The sequence below is a fragment of the Ruditapes philippinarum genome, unplaced genomic scaffold (genome assembly GCF_026571515.1).
Source record: "Ruditapes philippinarum isolate M1 unplaced genomic scaffold, ASM2657151v2 ctg759_1_1_1_1, whole genome shotgun sequence".
NCBI classification, from domain to species: domain Eukaryota; kingdom Metazoa; phylum Mollusca; class Bivalvia; order Venerida; family Veneridae; genus Ruditapes; species Ruditapes philippinarum.
The window spans coordinates 21,505-46,063 of record NW_026857984.1 but is presented as its reverse complement, the minus strand read 5'-3'; the positions used below and the strand labels follow the sequence as shown (position 1 = coordinate 46,063).

General features: G+C 32.6%; 2 protein-coding genes across 5 annotated transcripts in view; one reads left to right on the top strand and one right to left on the bottom strand.

Annotated features, from left to right (window-relative positions):
• LOC132751670 (E3 ubiquitin-protein ligase HECW2-like) overlaps positions 1-11,990 on the bottom strand; it is a 60,375-nt gene extending 48,385 nt beyond the window's left edge. For 2 of the 3 annotated variants that reach the window (XM_060741883.1, XM_060741884.1), the window contains exons 1-4: positions 11,881-11,990; positions 6,246-6,884; positions 5,709-5,819; positions 4,319-4,428 (exon numbers count right to left, since the gene is read on the bottom strand). In XM_060741883.1, the coding sequence (XP_060597866.1) occupies positions 4,319-4,428; positions 5,709-5,819; positions 6,246-6,543 (519 nt within the window). In that variant the 5' untranslated portion in view covers positions 6,544-6,884; positions 11,881-11,990. Of the gene's footprint in view, positions 1-2,775; positions 2,932-4,318; positions 4,429-5,708; positions 5,820-6,245; positions 6,885-11,880 lie in introns of those variants that run through there. The other variant, XM_060741886.1, reaches the window with a different exon arrangement.
• On the top strand, positions 11,969-23,444 carry LOC132751671 (BRCA1-associated RING domain protein 1-like). Of its 2 annotated transcripts, none has more exons than XM_060741887.1 (12): positions 11,969-12,109; positions 14,196-14,252; positions 15,420-15,583; positions 16,121-16,840; positions 17,155-17,264; positions 18,121-18,201; positions 18,862-19,034; positions 20,054-20,156; positions 20,748-20,877; positions 21,265-21,366; positions 21,958-22,079; positions 23,043-23,444. In XM_060741887.1, exons 1-12 carry the CDS (start codon positions 12,018-12,020, stop codon positions 23,373-23,375), a joined length of 2,187 nt encoding a protein of 728 aa, XP_060597870.1. In that variant the 5' UTR covers positions 11,969-12,017; the 3' UTR covers positions 23,376-23,444. The 2 variants fall into 2 exon arrangements, with proteins under 2 accessions (XP_060597870.1, XP_060597871.1); XM_060741888.1 differs by having other exon boundaries at positions 14,196-14,283.
• Positions 23,445-24,559: the final 1,115 nt, after the last annotated feature.

The window sequence follows — 24,559 nt, the reverse complement described above, 5'->3', positions numbered from 1 at the left end:
ATTATGTGTTATGTGCTGGTTAAGTCTGTGTTTGTTTTATTATGTGAATACCTCACTTTAGTAAATAACCAAGCTTACCTTGGTAGAACCACATACGTTCTGTGGGCTAGCTTGATTCTTCCCTCATATGACAGTTCCCTATTATGGACATGCGTTTATTCCAGTCTGCGGCCATAAATTACAATCTGCATCAAAGACTTGAAACAAGTGCCCTTGGGCAAGATATATGTTGTCTAATTATTCATGATAGCAATTTGTTTAAAATGTATTGACATAAAGTTATTGGTAACTGTCAGAGTATGATCCATTTATCACCACTTATCTGCTCCTCAATCCTTTATAACATTATCTAACATATATCTACTATATTCACATACCCTACAGACATCCTACTTGCATAATAACATAATACCACTGGCTCTTGTTTTTCTTTGCCGATTTAAAAACGTGATATAATGATATATGATATAATCTTTCATGTACTTGTTAACTTTTAAACACTGTTATAATCTGATATATGTTATAAATAAACTGCTGTCCTTATAGGAAGTTAGTTTAAATCATAATACTAATTAATGGGTTATCAACAATGGATTTTTTTTTACAAATGTTAAGTATTTGTTAATTTATAAAATGTCATTAAGGAGACAATCATCATCTGTTATACATTGATAATCTCCTTGAAAGTTAAATCAGAATAACATAAACTCCAAAATTATTTTATTATATCAATTGTTCAAATGATTTTATTAATTCATTTACCCATACAACCCTAAAGCCTGGACATTAAGTGAAAATGTTATAATTGTTACAGACCAGTGCAGACAATGTCATTTCAGACGGCACTGATCAACTGATCTTGGTCTGCACTGGTCACACATTGGGTAGAATTTGAGCCGCTTCACGACAAAACCAAAGTAATGCGTTTGCGACCAGCATGGATCCAGACCAGCCTGCGCATCAGCACAGTCTGATCAGGATCCATGCTGTTCGCTATCAGTTTCTCTACTTGTAATAGTGAATGTAAGCTAACAGCATGGATCCTGATCAGACTGCGCGGACGCGCAGGCTGGTCTTGTTCCATGCTGGTCGCAAACCCATTATGTTGGTTTTGTCGTGACGCGGCTCATTTGCTGCTATCTGAAAGCTATAATTGGGGGAAATTCATCAGAATATTCATCAAACTTAACCACCTAAAAGTAGCCAAGCAAGCGGACAGATAAAACTCATCAACAGAACTTTATCTTTTGGATCACAACATCCCCTGACAAAGCAAAATAAGTTTATTATTGCCAATTTTGCTAGATCAGTAAGTGATTTTAGAAGTAAGTCTCATACAAACATGTACATGTATACTATATTATATTTTTGGGGTTGACTGCAAAACTGCAGTAACCTTATATGAAATAAAAGAAGGACTTACAGCAGTTTTGCGATCAACCCTCAAATTATTTTGCATGCATCAAGTAACAAACATTGTGTACACTATCATCTCATTACTATATGAAGTCAATGATTATCCTCGGGCAGATATATTTACTTTTATTATTGACAATATGTGTTCATACAGTTGTATGATGACACAATCATGGTGATGGATCTTTAACTTACACTGCCAATTTACAGACAACTGAGTGTAAGATCACCTGTAGGACACCTACAAAAAAACTTACTTTCTTTTTACCTTTAATGTTAATACATAATTACATTGTATTTCACAATTTAGTAAAGTAGTTTGACAATCTCAGATGATCCCAAATGCCTGTTAGTTTTAAATTTCTCCTATCATATGACTATCTTATTAGTTGTTTGTCAATACGGCTTGTTGCATATAAAATTATTACATTCATTTTCCATTTTGAGGCACATTTTGTATCTGCAAAAACCTTGCACCATAAGCTACATTACTGGATTAAATAATGTGAAAGCTAAGAATCTAATAATAAAATATTGATAACAATAGAACAAAAATAGTTATTTTATTTGTTTGAAGACTTCTATCCATAAACCTACATCAACAGGTTACAAAAAGTGATTTACAAGTCAATTTTACCAATATTTACCTAATTTTGTATGGGTTTTCTTTTTAAACAAATTCATTTTACCAATGTTTTGGTTTTGTTTTTAAAACAAGTCAATTTTACCAATGTTTCACTCATTATGTATATGTTTTCTTTTAAAACTAATCAATTTTACCAATTTTTCCCATTCTATATGGGTTTTCTTTAAAAACAAGTCAATTTATAAACGTTCGCTTTTCTTTTAGAACACCAATGTTTCACTCATTATGTATTGGTTTTCTTTAAAAACAACACAATTTTACCAAGTCAATTTTTACAATTATTTCCCCAACAATCATGCATGGGTTTTGTATTTAAAAACAAGTTTATTTTTATCAACATTTCCCCCATTATGTACAGTTTTGTTTTTCAAACAAATCAATTTTAGAAATTTCTCTCTCAATATTTTAAAACAAATCAACATGAAAGTCTCATATTCAACTTCAAACAATTAAATTTCATTTGAAGTTTTGCTGATTCAAAGCTAACTTGATTAAAAAACAACTTCAATCGTTTAAAAGAAGAAAAGAAAACATACCAAATCAGCTTAAAATAAGATTTTGACTGATTGAAATTTTCTTCAAAAAATGCCAACATGAAAGAAAATTCAAATAAATACTTTAACCTATCATTTATAAGATCGCTTGCATTTTTTCATCCATCTTAAGGCATCAAATATACATATATCAAATCATAAAAACACACATTTGCATACCTTTCGAATTGAAGGGACAATTTAATATCTCTGAAACTTTATCCAAACACTGGGTGTACTTAAACTCTATTAAACTGAAGGCTTCACGATCATTTCAGTAAGCGTATCCAGTCAGACGCTCTTTTAAGATGTGTATCTTCAGTAAGTATATAATTGCATGTCCTCTCTCACTGTGCAAATTTTATATTCGCTCAATTTTCAACAAAGTTATTTGTGATCTCTCCCCTCATACACTGTGAAATTGTGACGCTTTATACCTGCAGGCCATATCCAATGTTTAAACATTAAAAAAATCTGTTTTTGAAAGTTTTTTTATTGCAAGTATAAACAGGCGAAGGGTAAAATCTAAATTGATGTCATCAATTTTCTTCCTTAATTGATATTTTATTGATATGCTAAAATGATTCTGGCAGATTTAAATTGGTAAAAAAAAAATATCAATTTGATTGAAACCAACTGGAGATGGTAACATCAGACATTTGCAACACCTAAAATTATTTTATGTATCATGTTAAACATTAGATAGCCTGTAGTTTGTAAATATTACATTTTAATATCAGTTTAACATATCATAATGAAAAATATATATTGAAAAAAAAAAAATATTTTCATGTTCATAAACATGCTCTTTACAACAAACAAGTGTTTCTTCTCACTGAATTGGGCAGAGGCCTTTGCCACTTGATTTTGGGAAATTTTGTCGCTAAAATTGAAAATTTGGGAAAATTTGTAATTCCAGAATTTAGGAAAAACTGTATGATTTTAAAGAAAATTCCCATTAGGAAGAGGCGTTTTATTGGCATCTATTATATAAGGTGAAAAATCCCTGCAAACTAAATAGCAACAATGCATGATGGAAACTTTTTTTTAAAGAGGGAGAGAGGTGATAATATTTAAATTTCGTAAACAAAATATCATGAAAAACCAAGAACTGATTTCAACAGGAATATAAGAATATTCAACATTGAATGACTCTGAGTTTAGACTTTGATAAGTTTAACACCCTGTTTTAAAATACTTAACATTTTTTATGTTATTCTAGCAAATAATATTAAATGTTGTACAAACCACACCTTTTTTAATTATAATTTTGACTTCATTTTGTTACTCACAGATTGTAAAATCTTTCACATATCACAACACAATGTCTTGGACACCACATTAAATTCTGTATTGTGGTATGTATTGGACAAGGCATTTAAATGCTAAAATTCTTGCCACTTTACCAGCTGTAATGCAATTTAAGACGTCTTATTTATCTCTTCACACCGATTTATATACGAATATGAAAGAAAAATGTAAGAATCGGCAAAAAGCAATTTTTTTCTTCTTTGTCATCATGATTTCTGCAAACGTCTAGAGGTATTGCTCCACCACTCTAGTGAGTTAAATCAAAAGAAAATACTTCTTAGCAAATCCTTCAATATTCTATGCTTAATGAGGGTTCATCCACCGTTTCAGGCACATACAGTACAGACCCCCAACATGTCATTCAGTTAAGAAGTGCTACACATACAATATCTTATATTAAAATTGATCTTACCTCATGTAGAAGTGTATTGGCCAGTGGATTGTTGATTACTATTGCTGGGCTGGTAGCTATTAGGTCACCAGTACTGCCATTAAAATATTTGAAACACACCTTTGTTTTCTCTGAAAATCAAATATAAAATATGAGCCGCGTCACGACAAAACCAACAAAAGGGGTTTGTAACCAGCATGGATCCAGACCAGCCTGCGCATCCGTGCAGTCTGATCAGGATCCATGCTGTTCGCTATCACTTTCTCTACTTGTTATACGGTTTGTAAGCAAACAGCATGGATCCTGATCAGACTGTGCGGATGTGCAGGCTGGTCTGGATCCATGCTGGTCGCAAACCCATTATGTTGGTTTTGTCGTGACGCGGCTCATATCACATGAACAAAATTATAGTGTTGAGAAAATTATACACAAAAATTCGCCTCCATTACATTTTAATCCTCCTAAACATACATGAACTATTTCAGCATAGGGATATTCCTATAACCAATATTTTTGTGGTGTTTTATCAAAAATGTAGTTATTTTACAGTCACCAGCCATCGGGTATGTATAATCAACTATAGCAACTTTTCTATTTTTACTTTTTCTAAGACTATCTATAGTTTTACCTTTTTCTTGTTTAATAGACTATTTCAAAACTGATTACCCTTCAACTACAGTATTGAGACAGGCCAGCCTGCACATGGCACAATTTTTGTATTTTGATAAATATCAAATGGACTTTTCCATTTTCAAAGCAGGGCTAATCCATTACAGAAATTCAGCAGGTAAAGAATTAATGTATTTTGAATAATAAATGTTCAATATTACTGCAGGACTATTTATATTGTTCATCAATGATTGAATATTTACCTTGTTCTTCAATGAATGTAGTGAAAGCTTTACAAGTTAAATGCTGCATATGCAAATATAATCACTTAATACAGATGCATAAAAAAATCATTAATAACCTTGTAGTCATTAAAAAAAAACATTACTTTTTTGTTGCTAGTCAGCTAGGGTTAAAACATTTCTTCTTGCATGACAACTTGTGACAGTTTATAGTCTGTAAATTTCTATTTTTGAACAGGTTACATTTCACAGATAAACTACATCAAGAGGGCAAAAGGGAGGTAACACATGCAGTAAAAATTAAAATTCAAACATTTTTGCTTAACAGATTTATTTACCTGGAATCTTCAAAAAACTTTCACTAAAAACCTAAGGCTCTGTGGCAGGACCAATTGTGACCTGAGATATATTTTAAACAGCTTTGGTAGGGGACCCCCAGATGGCATTACATGTATACTATATACCAAAGCCCTGGGTCTCTTTTTTTTAGACAAGAACATTATTCTTAATATGCATTTTTAAAACACCATTTAGCTAAAAAATATATGTTTCAAATTTACCGTCAGTAAAGTAATGGCTGACAACATCAAGGTCCCAGAGTAGTTCCCCTTTCTGCCCACCATTAGCACCACGTGTTTTACTATCCCAGAACTTGGATTTGTTTGATTCACCTGTAAAATCAAAGAAAAAAGTTAAAAGTTTAATATTGTTTTTAAATGCTGCAGGATATAAAATTTTATTATCAAATTCAAATCCTGGTTTATGTAGTAAATCCATCTGGCATCATGTAGGATTGAAAATAAAACAACTAGTTTATCCATCATGTTTTCAACATAGATATTGTGTCTCTAAGATTCACATACTGATAGACAACAGATAGCCATGACTCTTGTCATTTTTCACATAATTTTACAAAACCATTTTTGGAAACAACATGAAATAAATTTATATTAATTTCAAATTATGATGATAGATATTCCTTCAAAAATTTTGATCAACATCATTATGTCCAAATTTAACAATAAGCTACATGTACTTGGTAATTTTATTCTCCAAAATCAAATAAAAGTACTAACAACAAGTGCATTTGTTCATACCTATTGGAAATAGACCAATCCAGTCATCTGACCCGCATTCCTCTCGCACCTTCCAGCTGACCTTGATCTTTGCCCCGCTACCAATGGCGAACTGGCGGCCACATACATTAAGAGTGGATTCAGCATCATCAGCAAGAGCTGCTAGGTTCGAGTCACTACTACTTCTCTCCGGTAACTCAAACGTTTGATCGTCATCAAAAAGTGGTGTCCGTGGCGACGGTAAAGACAGGTCGTCTGCCGTCACTGACTGAGCTGATTTTGAACTAGATCTTCTAACTATTCCTTCATGGTCATTCATTTCTGCAAGTCATACTTTGGCCTAACACTGTGTCTTTTAGATGTATTTCCCAGGCAGAAATATCAATCATAAACAAACACAGGCATTCTCTTAAACATAACACTTTTATGTCGTATCAGTATACTTCACAATATAAACTTGTATATTTTATCAACACTAACATTTTGAACAATGGTATTTTTTACACATTTTCTGTAATATTTTTTAAATAAGAAATAAAAAATCAGGTATTTTTGATTACTGACTATTCACTGGAATATGTTCAGTGCTTCCAACTGTTAATCGATAAACTATCCCATATTCAGTTTTATTTCCTATTAATGGAATCTGGTGCACACATCCTGTAGATAAAACAGAAACATGATATTCAGTAACTGTTAAATATAAAAATTAGCATTATAATAGGAAGCTCTGCAATTTATATCAATTATACATTGATAGCAAAAATATTGATCAAACAGAACTACATACATGTGTGATTCGTTAATGGACGTTAAATTTATCAGACCTTTAAAACATTGCCCCTGGGAGCACAATAAAGCTTTAAGTCATATCATATTATGCAAGCAAAGCTTCAAATGCACATCATTGTATGATATCATCGACTGCTGTGATTATCAACCGATATTCAAACAATCATTTCCAGAAATATTTGAATAATCACAATTACAGGTTGAATGTAACATTGCACCGATCTGCTCACACAATTAAACCTCTTTTAAGCGCTATCTCTAATAAAATATTTGTCCTGTATCAATTACAATCCTCTAAACATCTTTTAAATGTGTATTGTCACATAATCTTTTAATGCCCCCGCAGTATTTGAGATTGGGGGGAGGGGGGCATATAGATTTACCCTGAATGTCTTTATCAAGCATACGAGAAGACATTTGTTGCATATAACAGTAAATTCCATTCATTCTGTAACTATTATCGGCTACTTTTATTGCCTAATTAGTTTATACAGAAGTTATTTTGGTTTGATTGTGTTTGACATTATAAGTTTATAGAAACATTCTCGAATCTGTTCCCGGAACCAACAAAGAGTTCATGTTTGATGGTGCCAAGGACTTAAGTTTGTGTCATAAAATTCATATCAATACACAGGACATTGTTTTACACATAAAAATAATGTTTGTCCTTGAAAATACAAGAACATGATAATGTTACTTTTTTTCGTCTTTTTTTTTCTGGTTGGGTTTTATGTTGCACCAACACACTCACAGTATAGATCATATGGCCATTTTTCAGCTTTACTGGTTGAGGAAGACCTCAGGTTCCCTTCCAAGTTCCGTGCATTATGTCCGGCACCTGTGTAGATCTACCTATGTTTCTTAAGCTAGCTTGATAGCATTCTGACATGACAGAATCAAAAGTCCCTTTGGGATTCTAACCTACAGCAGTCAGGGGATAATGTTACTTTCACTGCTAGATTGAACAGTTAAAGAATTGTCCTTAAGTAAAATTTAAAACTATCCATGATCAGACCATCTAAATCTAGAAGCAACAGTATATTTATATCAAATGCTTGGATGTCTAATTTGGCCTTGTTCTATATAAAATGCATAAATGAGCCAGTTGACCTCATCAAATGCGGATGTGTTACAATAGGTTGTCATGGCTCTATGTCAAAAATCCAAAATAGATTTATAACTCCAGTTTAATTCATAATTTGGCATTCAAGTTGCCGTTATTACAGGCGTCCATGACACAAAAATAATCAAACATCAGAAAGCACAGTTCTTGTTTTCCCCTATCATTCGACACATGCGTCATAAATGCAGTAGCATAATTTGTAATTATTGTTCTTGTTAAAATGAGAGTTGCGATCAATGAACATAAAAACTTGTTAGCTATTCATGACCATATTTATGAGGCTTTGAAAATGTCAAAGGGTTACTCCTGTAATTTTTTTTTTACAAAATATGTCCTAAATATTTGTAAAATCTTTATAAAAACACTTAACCTTTTGTTGTGAAGTATTAAGTTTAAATGTCAAGTCACAAAACAAATTTTAAATGTGGATTTCATTCAGTACTACAGTACATGTACTTGTATTGTGAAAGTCAAAATTCACAGAATAAAAACTGACATCAGTAACACTGTTACATTTTAATAACACTATTACATTTTTTAAACTAAGGTTGGCAAATGGATGTGAGGATTACCACTGCCATCTATAAAACACAGAAGTTTGTGTACATCCATTTATCATTACAGACAAAGTTTGATGCAGTATGGAATTTCTATTACAGAACTAATTTGTCTGACAAATATTTGACCATCAAGGATGACTTGACCTTGAGCCTGTACAGCAACTGCAAGGGTTCTGTACATAACCTTCAACAGGTAAACATTTGAACCAAGTTTGAAGAAAAATTTTCAAATGGTATAGTGCTTATTTAGAAGACACAATATTGTCTATAATTTTAATCAATTAAATCATTCAAAATCAGATTATGTGCAGTGATTAAAAAAAACTCCTTTGGATATATATGGATACATGTTTACCTCATATAGGCACTGACCACTCAAATTATACAGTAACACAATAACTTAAGCAAAATATAATGTAAAATATAAACAGTATACATGTGTAGGTACATTGTACATTGATATTGCAATTCATACTAATATTTCTTTCATTGATATGAATGCACACAGACAAGCAATGCCAAAATCAATACATGTGGACCACACTTAAATGTATCTTAGATAAATGTAGCATTAATAAACCAACAAATCATGTTTTATCATGTTTCACTGATTTAACAAGAGCAGTTGATAGGACAGCATGCTTGACTTTTCTCAATGCTTGAGCCTAGATAATGTATTTTTTAAGTTCAAAAAGTCCAAAATTCTGTCAAAATTCACATTAGTTAAGAACCTTGAAAAGTGACCCCATATAATGCTTTCAATTTTTATGTCAAATTAGTGTATCAACCAATTCCCTACATTAGTTTTGGAGAAACCAACTTTTCCAAACTGTGATGTCCATGCCGCTACATGCATGAGTATTACAGCTCTACATAGTCTTTGAAATATCAAAAGTCCAACTAATAATGAACTGGCCATCAACGAGCATTTTTAACCAAAATTAATATAGATATTACATATTCATCTGTTATAATTGAGAACACATTACTGTCATTACTAATGATATAAACGTATTTATAATTAAACTCAGCTCTGCATCAACCCTTAACACACAAAATATCTTCAGTGCACTTATTCATCTTTAAATCTGGATAAAACCATTCATCATATGTAAAGATTTTTTAATTATCAATAAACTGGATAGTCGACAGTGCATACCAGAATCAAACGGCAATGACAAGCTGACTGACTTTGGTCTGCACTGGTACCCAGAATGCTAAGGGTTAAAGCACATTTCCCTTTCACACCATGCAGACATTTTACAATTACTTACAGTATAGTATAATCAAATATCTCCAATTAAAGTCAGCATGTTCTGTGTCAGACTTTAAACCATTACTTACTGAGTAATAATTCCACGGCGACAGAGACACCTACATTTAATTCCATACAATGTTCATTATTAACTTTAAATAGTAAATCAAGGGACCAATTATCACAAGGCAAATTAGAGCAAAAGTCGAAGAACTTCCTGTGCTGGATCAAGTGTTTGTAAAACTACAAATGTAGTGGCCTAATTTTACACTTCACATCTAACGAAGAAGTATAAAAGTCTTAAAAACAAGAGAGTGATGCAATATGACACCCAGTATAAACATAGGGGCTAGGCCTCTCTTATCTGAACTAACAGTACATTGTAACTGATACATTATTATGCTACAGAGCTACAAAATTCTAACACAATAGGCTATTAATATTCAATACAATATGATTTATTTAAATTATTATTAGGATGAGAGAAAAGCAACGTCCTCATAAACACACCAGTGGACAGGTTGGGTGATCTTGTTACATTTTTTAACTTTTAACATATAAAGCCTTAATTTTATTTTATTTTTATTTGTAAAAGCTTCTTATATTTGGTATTGAGTTTCCAATCAAAAGCAACATTTGCAGTGTTAAGGCTCATCTATTTGATAACAAATTCTCATACATATTCTTCAATAACAAGCATGGCATGCAGTGTTAACACTTGTGTGTTGTGTTGACATGTTCTTATCAATATTTTTAATATTTTAACATGTCAATAATATTATGTATAACAGTAATAACTATAAGTTAATACTAGGGACATGACTGAAACTCCTAAAAATATTGCTTACAAATTTTTTTTTCTTTTTTAGGGAAACAGTGGCAGGACCAACCACAATAGCTCAACCTTTCTTTTAAACACAGTCACATAAAAATTATATAGATATTATTTATGTAGAATAGATTGCAAGAACTTTGTGAAGAACTGATGATTCACCCCATAACGGCTTGACCCAGATTAGAGACAATTCACCCCACTTTAAAACAATCATTTAAAATGTTGTTTAGGTTAGTTTATAGCTTCAATATATTGCGATATCTTGAAAAATGCAAATTACGAAACCACAATAGTGAAAAGTCAAAACAATACTTTTGAAACGTAAATACACAAAATTATATTGAGTTTTCACCATTGTGGTTTCATTACTTTAACTTTTTGCCCTTAAATTTTGTGTTTTTGTTGTTTTGAGTTATATATGTGTCCTGGTGGCACTAACAGGTCACTGTAATTTTTATACAAAGTATCACTCATTCACTGCCCTGTTTTAATTTATTTTATAATGTAATAAAAAGCCCTGGCACACAATTTGTTAGTCAAAATATATTGACATGCTAGTCCAACTAATTGTACTGCGCGACGAGATATTGCGCTATTTTCGTGTCTGGGCAATATCTCGCCTCTATATATTTTGACTAATTGACATGCCAAATCTTGATTCTGAGATATTTTCGTTCTGGTGCAGAATCTCCCTTTAGATGCGAGATATTGCCCAGACATGGAAATATTAAATAGCACAATATCTTGTCTCGCAGTACAATTAGTTGGACTAACAATTTGTTGGCTAGCATTTTTTAATGTTGAATAAATTATTTCCAGGGAGAAGTAGTTTCTCTAAGTTTAACATCAGTTACAGTACAAATAAACAAGTATACGTCTCCGTACTGCAAAAACCACAGGAACCTAACATTTAAGTAAAAATCCAGAGGAAACTAAAAATTTAGTTAAAAACCTCACATCCAGTTCCACTCGTCCACAGCAGAATGTTCTACCGCAACTTATGGAATAATTTAAGATTCCATCAACTTTTAACAGCATCGTAAAATAATGTAATTATAAAAACAATAAATGGAAAATATAAGAAAATCTACCATGATAATTCCGCAAATAAATCAAAATAGGTTTAATGCTTCATTTTAGAAATGTAAATCACACATCCACCATCATTTCTGTTGAGCTCTGGGTAAAAACTTCATTTCCGGGTTCATTATTTTTCGCGGGAGATTGAATGTTTACAATTATGAATTCAACACCAGTGGTATTTGCTAACACAAGGAACGCACTGATATTGTTAGGAGAAAAATTTAAGTGCCAAAAATGGTAAATTATCTCATAGATTGTAATGCATTTATTGAAGTCAGACTTATTTCGTCCGTCGGCCCACGAACCATCTCGGCCTTGTACGAACTCGACCCACGGTCAGTTTTGGGTGAAAAGAGGCTCTAGCTAATTATTTGAATATCTGTTCTTTAAAGGAATTTTAAATACAAGATTACTCAACAGTAAAATGATTAACATACAAGTCGTTCAACATAAACAGGAGATAGCTCCATAGAAAAGAAATTATGCCAGACTTTTTAGTTTCACTCCCCCTGGACATTTCACTTTATTCTTGCATATCTGACTGATGTTTCTTTTAGTTTTTAACATGCTTGAAATTTCATGAGGCATGGGGATTCTGATCGGAATATCTGCCCCTCAGGAACTATCCATGGGCAGTAACTTAGCAAGTCTCTTTTCCAGAGACATAGATAACATCTATGTCTCTGCTCTTAATCGCTCAATTGGAGGGTCCCCTTTGGATGGATATTCAGATCTGAACCGCAACATATGACAAATATTTTTAATCCTCAAACCGTTCACACCTAGACTTCAAATTTTTTCTATAGTGTCGACATATAGGGATCACTTTATGTGTCTGTCACAAAACTTGTCCGGACTGCTCTTCAAAAAACAAGTGAATAATCAGTACCTTGAAATCCAGATGTGCATTTCATCGGCATTTTCCGGTTGAATGATTTTTGTGAAGAGTTATGGCCCTTTAATGATTTTTATTTTTAAAGTCTGTCCTGACTACTCCACTTATACCACTGAATGCAATTTCAAAGAAACTTTACATGATTGATAGGTAGCTGAAGTGGAAGACGGACAAAACCCCACCAGTTAAAACCCCACCACTCAAAATTTTATAGAGTGGACAAAACCCCACCACTAAATTTTATACAGTGGACAAAACCCCACCACTCAATTTTACAGAGTGGACAAAACCCCACCACTACAGTTTTATAGAGTGGATAAAACCCCACACTTACCAATTATTGGGCAAGATTGGATGAATTAAAATATATATAATATACACATTTTTTTTCACATTTTATTTTTTAATTTCAATATAACATTTGTGTAATATAAGAATGAACAATTTTATTAACAATGCATGTACATCTTGCATGTGCAATATGCAAAAAAGGTGTTACAAACTGTACAACAAAAAACTTAACCTTATCCCTGAAGAACAAAACAGATTATTTATTGATGTTTTGATTGCAAAAAAAGGTGTTACAACTTGTACACAAAAAACATCCAAATCCCTAAAGAACAAAACATGATCACTATATTATATAACATTTATTTCAATAGTAATATAATACAATGAATGAGATTATACAAACAATTTACAAACTGTTAAATTAACATCAAAGAGTAGTCATTTATTTGAGACTGTGCAACATTTACAACCTTGAATTATCCATTATTATTTAAGTTTCTTCAAATTCATTTCTTCAATTTATTTATATAAAAAATAAACTGCTTACTATTAATCAAGAATATGGCACATTTTCATCAATTAATGATTAAAAATAGCACATTTTGTATAACACATTTCTAGTTTATTCAGTTGAGTCTATTTTCCTTCATTGTACTTAGTTTAAGCGGATACAGTGGCCGATTGCCTGAAGAAGTCTTCTCCTTATTGATGAGTTTTTTCACACATTCTTTTGAGTTTCTGCTGATGCACAATTGTTTGTTTTTTAACATGTTTACAAGAAAGTTTTGTACACTCTATAAAACTGAAGTGGTGGGGTTTTGTCCACTCTGTAAAATTTAGTGGTGGGTTTTTGTCCACTCTATAAAATTTAGTGGTGGGGTTTTGTCCACTCTATAAAATTTTGAGTGGTGGGGTTTTAACTGGTGGGGTTTTGTCCTACATTCAGCTGAAGTACTTGCGCATTATTACACAGGGTTTCTGCTTGAATGATTTTTGGCTGAGTTATGGCCCTTAAATAAAAATGGTGTTTGGCCTTTTTTAATGATTTTTGTGTCTCCTGCTACACAATAACTGCAACATGCAATTGGCTGACATCAGGCGACACGTGATCACTGATCGCTCTTTGTTTATTTTCAGTGGGCTTTTTGCTAGCAGTCCAGTTACTCTTGGTGGCTGTGAACATATTTTCTGCAAGTAAGTCCAGACTTTGAATATTAAGATCCAGGTAAAGTTGTTATGTATTAAATGCTTATGACATTACACACTTTAAAATTCGCAAGCCTCTTAAAAGTGAATTATATGTATCTAGTTGATATGTCATATATAGACAAAATTACATGTATAATATTCTAAATAACATTATCTTTAACAGTCACAACATTTTATTTTGTATAGGAAAACCACTGACCCATAATGCATATGCAATACGGTAATGTACACTGTTCTAGAGAGTTGTACCCAATTACATTTTAGAAGAAAAGCTTGTAGTGAAAACAGCATAATTCATTTTACTATTGTTAAAATTATCCTACATTATACAATTATTGACTAGTGAGCAATTGAATATGATGTGATATTCACCGGTAGATGACATATTGACCGAGGCGATAGCCGAGGTCTATATGACTTTCTGTCGGTGAATATCACATCATATTCAATGGCTCACTAGTCAATAATTGTTTTATTATATGAATAGGCTAAGAATTAAAAAAAAAATCACGAAAAAGTACAACCTTATATACATGTACAAATTTTGCCTCGTTGAAGCGCGGGAAAAAAGACGCACGTGCGAGGCGTGCAACGACTACGCGAACGCTGCACATACAAAAGTAATTCAAGTTTATACTCATCGATGCGGTTTAGCCTTTAAGTATAACAGTAAAGTAATGATATTTCAATCGAGAAATATGCCATAAAGAACAAAACGCAACATTTATTTTTTAATTAACACACGTAATTAACAGTCTACGGTGTATGGTCATTGAATATGAGTCTCAATCTATTTTTAGACTTGGAAAATCCAATTCAGCCAGTTAATATGATACTACACCCAGTGAATATGATTTTATAAAAAGTTCTGTTGACTACAGTTTGGACCAATGAGATTGCAGCTATTTTTAGATCATATAATAAGTACATATATTTAAGAATTGTAGTTAGTTATTTGTAGACATTTTAGCATAGAAAACATCCAATATATTACATGAAATTCATCTTCTACCACTGTTACCTGCTGCTGAAGACAATACATTTACTTTTAGCTCAAGACAATAGGTCAATCTGTTACATAAAAACTTATCATTTACTTTATTGAATATGAAACAAAAGTTCTAGGGGAATTAATGTATAGATATATTACAGTGTATGTTGTGAAGAGTATCTTGGATCAGCCTGCCCTGTGTGCAGTTTACCAGCTGATGTTAAAGATGCTGATGTTGACAGACAGCTATTTAACCTGGCATCACTATGTACTAGACTCAAACAGGAACTCGCTGTAGATGAAAAAGCATTAGATAATTTCAAAGGTTTGTACATTGTATCTTGACAGATTGAGTTAGACTGGACTCTGAATAATGATAATATGTTTATTTTAGCACAGTTTTAAATTTAATGAGAGAGGCCTCTGTGGCTGAGAGGTTTAGGTAGCTGATTTCAAATCATTTGCCCATGGCTTCACCACTGTGGATTCGAATGCTGTCAGGGACTGGATTCTTTGATGTGAGAAAGCTATCTAGCTAGCTTAATTAAGGTCAGCGGTTATACCCACTCATGCCTGAAGTAATGCGTAGTGCAGTGGTTTTTTTCACTTAAGTATAGCTGGAAAGTTGCCATCTGATTTTTATAGTTTTGGTGTGACATAAAACCCAACAAATCAAACAAACAAGTGTTATGAGAAAGCTTATATGATACTTTAAAGACACCTAGCTTTTTTCTGTTAGTAAAATCCAATGCTTTATTTTGTTGAGCATAACATGGGAAAATTATCTCATATAATTCCTCATGGTGCTTTTGTATTCTATAACAATAAATAAAAAAAATTTAACACTGTTCTATTTTCATAGAAAATGAAGACCCTCAAATACAGAGTACTCCAAATCAGCCAATACGTGGTGCATCAATGTATGAAACAACCACGCCAAGCAATGACCATGTGACGAATGCTACAAGAAAATCCGAAGCAAATCAGAAAACAGAAAATAATGAAGTTACCTCCCTTGCACTAGATAGTAAAACAAGCAGACGAAAAAGGAAAACAAAGGTCAATGGAAATACCAAAACTAGCACAGAGTGCTTGCAACAGGAAACAAAACCTTCTGTGAAAAAAAGTAAGCAAAAATCTGTGTCGTCAGATGCTTCGGAAAATGAGAATGTTCCCAGTAAGAGAAGAAAGAGTGTACCAATAGATCAGACTACAATGACTCAATTTTATGATTATGATGAAGATTCTGACAATGTTAATGAAGAGATAAAGATAAAAGAAAATGGAAGCAAAGGTTTAAGAACACTTAAAACCAATAAAAAACCTGTTACGTTACCAAAAACTCGACTAAGACATAGTTTAGATAGTAACATTGGTAAAGATTTAAAATCGGATACAAAGTCTCCATCTACAAAGAGTAAATCTGTTCAAAGGAAGAAAGGAAAGAAAACTGATAAAAATGAGAGTATATTGGATGTGTCACTAAGTGATACAGGGAGCATCGGTCAAAGAACACCTGTGTCTGAGAGGTCAAAGTTCACAAGAATTTCTACAGAGGCAAGTGGCAGCCCAAAGCTCAAAGGTATGCTTTTGTAGGCTTTATTTCAGGGACAAATTTCTTAGAGATAACATGTAGAGTTTGTGAACAAGTCATTTTAAGTAGAAAATTCAGTTTTAAGTGCTTAAATAACAAAATATAAAGATGTATATATGTGTAAAAGTTTTCAAATTATCATGGAAGAATGGAAATTCTTGAGTGCTTTTGGTGAAAAATATTGGTCCTGCGACCAAAGTCTTCGTCATGGAATCAGAAACACTGAAACTTCTGAATATATTTTTAATGTGTCTTTAAATCACATATTTCTGGTAGCTGACAGGTATTTCCAATCTTTTTAGCAAGTACACCAAAAGGAAGAAGGAATTTAAAACCACAAACAGCACAGTCACCTGCCTTGAATAAGAGAAATGCCAAAGGTGAAACTCCTTTACAGGTTGCTGCTATCAAGGTAGTGTAATACCATTACTATTTCTAAAATTTGGAACATTGTTTGGAGCTATTCATATCTTTAAACCTTACTCAAGTCTTTTGATTTTGTATTTTCAATTCCTTGTCACCACACTTTATTTGTATTTTATTATGGAATATAATATGTACATCCGTCCGGTTAGCACAATAGATAGAGCACTAGACTGTTAATCAGGTGATGAGGGTTCGATTCCTGGACAATGCAGGTCACTTTCGTTGTGATTGATCATGAAATCATTGTGATTGATCATGAAATAGTTTTTACGGTCATTAGCACTGTACCACTGCCCTGGCATGTACAGAAGTTATCAGTTCCTTGTGAAAGTACTGTTAAAATGCTTAACAGCATGCCCAGGTGTGATGCAGTGGCTGAACTGTTCTCTGGAAAATTCAGTGTGGCTAACTGCTGTGATCTGTAGTGAAAACTACCAACACCACCAAAATACATATTAATGTGTAATCCAGAAATAAGTTACAGGTGGTTCTTGAAAGGGACTCGACTAAGGTTTTTTGACAAGAAGGAATTGAAGAAAAAAAGTTTCTAGACTTTTGTATTATTGGATAATACAGATATGGGCTTATAGTTTGTGTGCATAATTTCACATCCTTCCCTCACTACGTTTATTCCAGAATAATCATTTTATTGTACTGTATTGCTCAAAAATTAAAAGCCTTGGAATGCTTTTCACTCATATTAAAAATTGATTTTCAATTTAATTCTGAGTATAATTTTTTTTATTTACTATTGAAGATTTGTTCCATTTAAGCAAATGATAAAAAAAATTGGAAAGAATATATGTAATTTAAAAGCTAAGATAACGTGAATGTTCTTACAGAATGACAAAGATAAAGTGAAACAACTTCTTGGAGATGGTGCCAATCCTAATGTACGAGATAATGCTGGCTGGACACCACTAGTAAGTAATGACAATGTCAACACTTAACTATTATACTTAACAATGCTGACTAGAAGAAATGCAGTCTTTAATATTATAAAAAAGGAGATTTTGAAGGGGCTATAGACTTGTTGGTTTAAAAAAAAAATCTTGATATTGTAAACTGTTTTGATGAAAGTAAACAAATGAAACATAAAAGGAATACATACTTGCCCAATCCTTAGCAACCTGTGCTGATATTCACATTTAACTCGAAACACTTGTTCTTTATCAAGAGCAGGTAAAAATGCCAAGCACTTGAACAGAATTATGTCTTTTCTATTTTCAGGGTTGTCATTAACATTTTTTGCAGAAGGTTTGTTTTAATCTTGAGGCGGTCATTTCTGTCTTTATCATGCATAACAAAGAGTGTTTTCTTAATTTTGAGGCGGCCCATAATGCATTTGAGACAGGCATTTTGGCATTTTGGCCTCCTGCCGCCTCTTAATGACAACCCTGTATTTTGCTTTAATTATACTACCAAGTACTGAAAATAAAATGGAGCGTTCATGGACAGGTCTTGTTATTCAGTAATAACAATTCAAATGTACCCCGACAGTGTTTGACAGGACAACAAGAATAAGTTAATGGTAAAATAATTGATGGTTTTGTTTGTATTTTCTTCGACATGATATTTTACAGCATGAAGCATGTAATCATGGTTATGTAGAGATCGCTAAGTTACTACTGGATCATGGTGCAATGATTAACATACCTGGACTAGAGAATGACACACCCCTTCATGATGCCATTAATAATGGCCGTGTAGATTGTGTGAAACTGCTGGTCTCTCGAGGTGCATCTCTCATTCTGAGGTAAGACTTGATTTGGTTTGTACAGGACTTTTTTTTTCACAAGTTGGGGAAGCTGAACCGCCCTTTATTTAGGGGGAAAATTAATATGATATTTATAAAGGAAAAAAAAATAATGTAAATTGAATTTTTGGGGAAAACTGCATGATTTAATAGAATGTTTCTTTAGGGAAGCCGCCCTTAAATGGCCCCTACTATAGAAGGAAAAAAGGGCCTGTTGTAAAATACAAGTTGCTTGTAAGCCTGACTATTGAAGAATAGAGAGAGCTATGATACCTAGACAACTGTTGTCAGCGTCACACTTTGGTTAAGGTTTTGCATGCAAGTTGGCATCTCAAAAAGTACTGAAAGGAAATCACACTTATTTGAGAGCATAATAGGAGGTTACTGTCCCAGGCCCATAATTCTATCATGGATTTTGACAGAATTTTGGCCCTTTTTGAATTAAGAAAATTTTGCATCATCAAGGCTCTTGTTTTACTATCAAGCACTGAGAATAGTCAAGCACTTTGTACTACTGAGAGCTCTTGTTCTTATATGCTTGTGGCGGCTATATGCCATGTGTAATGTTATTTACATTAAAAAAAGCAGATTTCCCTGTATAATAAAATTGTAAGTTAGAAATGTTACAATTTCAATTATATGTATTGGAAACGTATTAACAATATAATAGAATTTTGTCACTGTAACTCCCATGGTGTTCTATTTATTATTTTTGCTGAATGACTTTAAAGCTTTTTTGATAATATTATTCTTTAATGTGAGAAAGCTATCCAGCTAGCTTACTGATCATCAGTATTTGAACTCACTCTCATGTTGGTGCATGAAATAATGCGTGAAAGAGCACCACAGGTCTTCCTCCACCAGTAAAGATAATATGTCATATTATTACCTACACTGTTTTGATGCTACGTAAAACTTCAACCCCCCAAAAAATTATTGCCATCTGATAATGTCTGCATTGTTAGCTATTCATTTAACAATTTAGCATGGTCAGTATTAAACTGAATATAAATTTACAGGAACATGCATGGACAAACACCTAAAGACCTTGCTGTAACAAATGCCATGAAAAAAGCCCTTGACACACCAGTTATATCTTCCAATGAGACCATAACTAGCCAGGTTGGTTATTTTATTAGAATATATTTTATATATATAAAGCCATATGATAAGTGATTCCTATATCAAGGTAGTTTCTAGATTGACTGATATATAAAAATTAACTTAATAACCATTTAAGTAAACATAGGTACTTTTATACATGTATTCTTAAGCAAACAAGATATGCATTTTAAATTATTTCACAAAGCAAGTGAGAAAATGAATAAAAACCTGAATTAGACATTTTAATTTATCATTTTGGTTTCCTCAGTATTTTTTTTGGTTTGTGTAGGAAGTTATATGCTTATAAACACACTTTTGAATCTATTCCTGGAACCAACCAGTACTGAGCAATGAGTGTAAAGATTTTTGCTCAAGGAAACGACTTGCCCCTGAAAAAGTTGGAACCCAAGCGGCTAGGAATCACTAGATTTCTAGTCTGATGTGTTAACCACTCGGCCATGCCGCCACTTTATTTATTATTTAAGTTATGTTATTCCAATGGGTATTGGTACCTCCATTTTTTCAGAAATTTAAGTTTTGATGTAATATTTGATAGGGAGAGGATGTAATGGAGTATAAGATATCATGTTTTGATGTTACATTTTATAGGTAGTAGATGTAATGGAGTATCAGACACCATGTTTGACGGGGACAGGTCTGTCTAGAGAGGAGAAAGTTATTCTACAGAAGGCAGCGTCTCAGTTACAAGTTAAACTGATAGATGAAGTCACACCAGAAGGTTTGATTTAAGTTTTCATTCCAAAGCCATCCCAATATCAAACTGTTCATTAATTACGACAGAAAATGTTTATGCGGCTTGATAACTTAGAAATTTTTGTTTTGTTTTTCAAGTGAGACCAAAAGATATTTCACATAATGATCACTAGATGCATATGTAATTCAGTAATTATACATTAAATGTAGCAATTTTCTGAATACTTACTTAATTTGATCGTAAATAAAACCCATTTTACTTTAAAAGTTTTCATGTCATATAACAAAGTTACAACTTAAGTCAATGTATTTTCCTATCTGATTGCCCCTCGTATCTAACTAAAGGGGATAACAATTAAAAGAATTTGCATATTAAATTGTATTAAAAAATAAATTTTTTGTACTATTTCAGTAACCCATATTGTAACAATGTTTAACAATGAAGGAATGTGTCCTAGAACTATTAAGATTGTACAGGGCATTCTCCTTGGAAAATGGATCCTTAATATGGAATGTAAGTATCTTGTTTTACTATATTATTCAGTTTTGGCAAGTGAAAATGTATAGAATTTTAGTTTAAACATAGTTTGTTTCAAACTGTAAATATAACATGTTAGTAATACATTTACAATAAATAGATAAATGAATGAAAAAAAGGTTAAAATCAAAAGCTATAAAGCTTATTAAGGTCTTCTATATATTTGTACTAAGTAGTTAAATTATGACAGAATTTGGAATTTTATCATGTTAAGAGATTTTTTTTTTCATATTTCATGAAAATAAGAAAAAAAACACTTTATTTAATTTTACCTTGAAGAAAATACAATGAGAATTGTTAATACATGTAAGTCCACATCTTCAAGCATTAAGGTTACAGGCTTATAAACTATATACAATTTTACTATGAAAAGAACATCTAAATAAATACCAGGTCAACAAATTGCACACACGTCTGAAATTAATTATATTTGCACATGATTTTAAAACAGAATTAAATGAGCTTATATAATAAAAACATTTGTGGAGTATTTAAAGCTTTGCATCAAAATAAGTCTTGTCAAAGACTGGATTGTGAGGGAATGTAGTAACATAGAGTATGTTTTAGGGCTGGAGACTTGTACCCAGGTTGGAAGTTTGGTATGTGAGGAGGCATTTGAAGCACAGGGAACCAGTTTATTTCCACATGCTCATGCTCCATATAAAGGAAGAATGAATAGAAAGCAACAGGTAATGTACCAAAATACTTATGTTTATGTGAAGAGTTCATATACCGCCTCCGTGGTCGAGGGATTAGAGTCGATGACTTCTAATCCAGTTACCTCTCTGGCGTGGGTTCAATCCCGGGAGATGCTTTGGTAGTTTAGCGCGGAGGAAGGTAGTCTAGTACTGGTGTAACTCTCCAGGAACGATGGTTAGGAAACTACCCGCCTATATGACTGAAATACCGTTGGGAAAAGGCGTAAAATGAAACAAACAAACAAAAGAGTTCATAATTCTATCTTGGAGTGAGAAAAAATATGTTTTTCAGACAACCAAATTACATAACCCTCTGAAGTATTGTTTGAAGCATAGAACACTTGTTTGTTTTACCTTCACTTCCACCGGTATAATGCCTCATTTTAGCTCCAGGTTTTGAAGAGAAAATATAAATAGTAATTTCAACTGGGCTAAGTAGTTTTAGAAGAATTGCAAAATATTGTTTCTCCAAGTACAGCACTTGTTAGTTACCATAATCTCATCTTTATAAGAAGCTTGACTTTTCAGCTCGACTATTCAAAGAAAAGTCTCACCCAGGCATTTCTCACCCAGGCATTGGTGTTGACGTCAAGCTTTTATTAAGTTTTTGCATGCAAGTTGGTTTCTCAATATCTACTGGAAACTTCACCCAATTTGAAAGCGTAACAGGAGGTCACTGCTCATCGCCCATAACTCTCAGATAGATTATGATAGAATTATGGCCCTCTTTGAACTTAGAAATTTCTATTATGCAGGCTCTTGTTTTACTATATAGAATAAATGTAAGATTTCCAACAAAATATGACATTAATGTCAAAGGTAAAAGATTTATTTTTATTTTGCATTGCTTATCTCCATGTGCATGTACAAGTGTATACTGTCATGGTTATTGTTAACATGTTTGTAAAGTTGGATGACACTAAATTTTAAAACATATATTAACATTTTTTTCAGCTACCAGGGCTGTTTGATGGTTGCCACTTTTATTTTCATGGAAGTTTTGAGTATGCCAACCCAACAAAGGAGGATTTTATGAACATGGTGACAATTGGGGGAGGTAAACTGTTGACTCGAGAACCTAAACCAGGTCACCTTGACATTACTCTGACAGTACCGTATCATGCTGATGCCGTTAGTGAACTTGCGACATGCTGTGTTTATTTAGTTCATGAACCTAATGTAAACTATCCACCAATCAGAACTAAGCACATGTGTTCAGTTCCAACTTCCTGGATTATGGACTGTGTTGCCAATTTTAGTTTAATGGAATTACCAACTGTTACATAATGAATAAATGCATGAATGTTTGTCCCTTTTTGTAACTATGAAATAAAATTGTAACTATGAAATAAAATTGTAACTATGAAATAAAATTGATAGAATAAAGTCGTAAAATAGAGGTTTAGTGAATAATTCTTTGAAGTATAAAAAAAAATCTAGATAACAAATTCCACATACTGTATAAGTTGATATTTCCGCATGTTGAAAAATTAGCAAATTTAAAATTTCAGACATTTCACATGAGGAAATATTAGCGAATCTTGCACAAGTAGAATTTAATGACAGGTTGGAAGAAAAAATAAAGAGAAATATAAAGGAATTTATCTAGCATTGAAAATTGGCAGCTGGATTATTATAATACAGATCTTAACATTGTTGATTGTGGACAAGAAATTAGTTCTCTAAAAAATATTAAACAATTCATATGTATGTTGGACTTGGACCTACAGGGGTAAGGGGCAAGTGATTTGTAGTCAATGAGCTACACCACTTGGCCATGAATTCATTGACTACAAATCACTTGCCCCTTACCTCTGTAGGTCCAAATCAAACCATGGATTCTTTTAGGTGAAGAAGCTGTGGAGCGTCTGTGGTTGTACACATGCGGTTGAAATAATGTACAGAGGAGCATCATTTTCCTTCACTAAAATCACAATAAATGAAAGATTGAAATATAACCCAGCTGTAGTATTTCCAACTTTTATTTCTGACCAATGTAGTTATTTTATTTTTAAATATTAATCATATAAGAATACAGTTTATTACTATTATTTAGCTATAGTGGATGGCTCCTTGTAATATAAACAAGAGGGCCATGATGGCCCTGAAGTCGCTCACCTGTATATATATTCATTTGAACAAACTTTGTAAACACTTACTAGAAGATGTTTCATGCTTAATATCTAAACTCTAGCTATTTGGGTTTTTTCAAAGAAGATTTTTAAGTTTTTGCTATACACATATAAGGAAAATCAATGACCCCCAGGGCGGGGCCAATTTTGACCCCAGGGCTTTTATTTGAACAAACTTGGTAGACACTCACTAGAAGATGTTTCATGCCAAATATCTTAGCTCTAGCTCTTACGTTTTTTTAAAAGAAGATATTTAAAGTTTTTTCTTTCGGTTGCCACGGCAACCAGAGTTCTGCATGGAATTAAATTCTTTGAACAATTTTTAAAGGTGACCACCAA

What these genes read in the sequence shown, in the direction of transcription:
- LOC132751671 (XM_060741887.1), top strand. Translation starts at nt 12,018, where the DNA reads ATGTTTACAATTATGAATTCAACACCAGTGGTATTTGCTAACACAAGG. An exon ending in TGTGAACATATTTTCTGCAA is followed by an intron (nt 14,253 to 15,419) that starts GTAAGTCCAGAC and finishes GATATATTACAG; the next exon opens with TGTATGTTGTGAAGAGTATC. An exon ending in GGTGCATCTCTCATTCTGAG is followed by an intron (nt 19,035 to 20,053) that starts GTAAGACTTGAT and finishes ATAAATTTACAG; the next exon opens with GAACATGCATGGACAAACAC.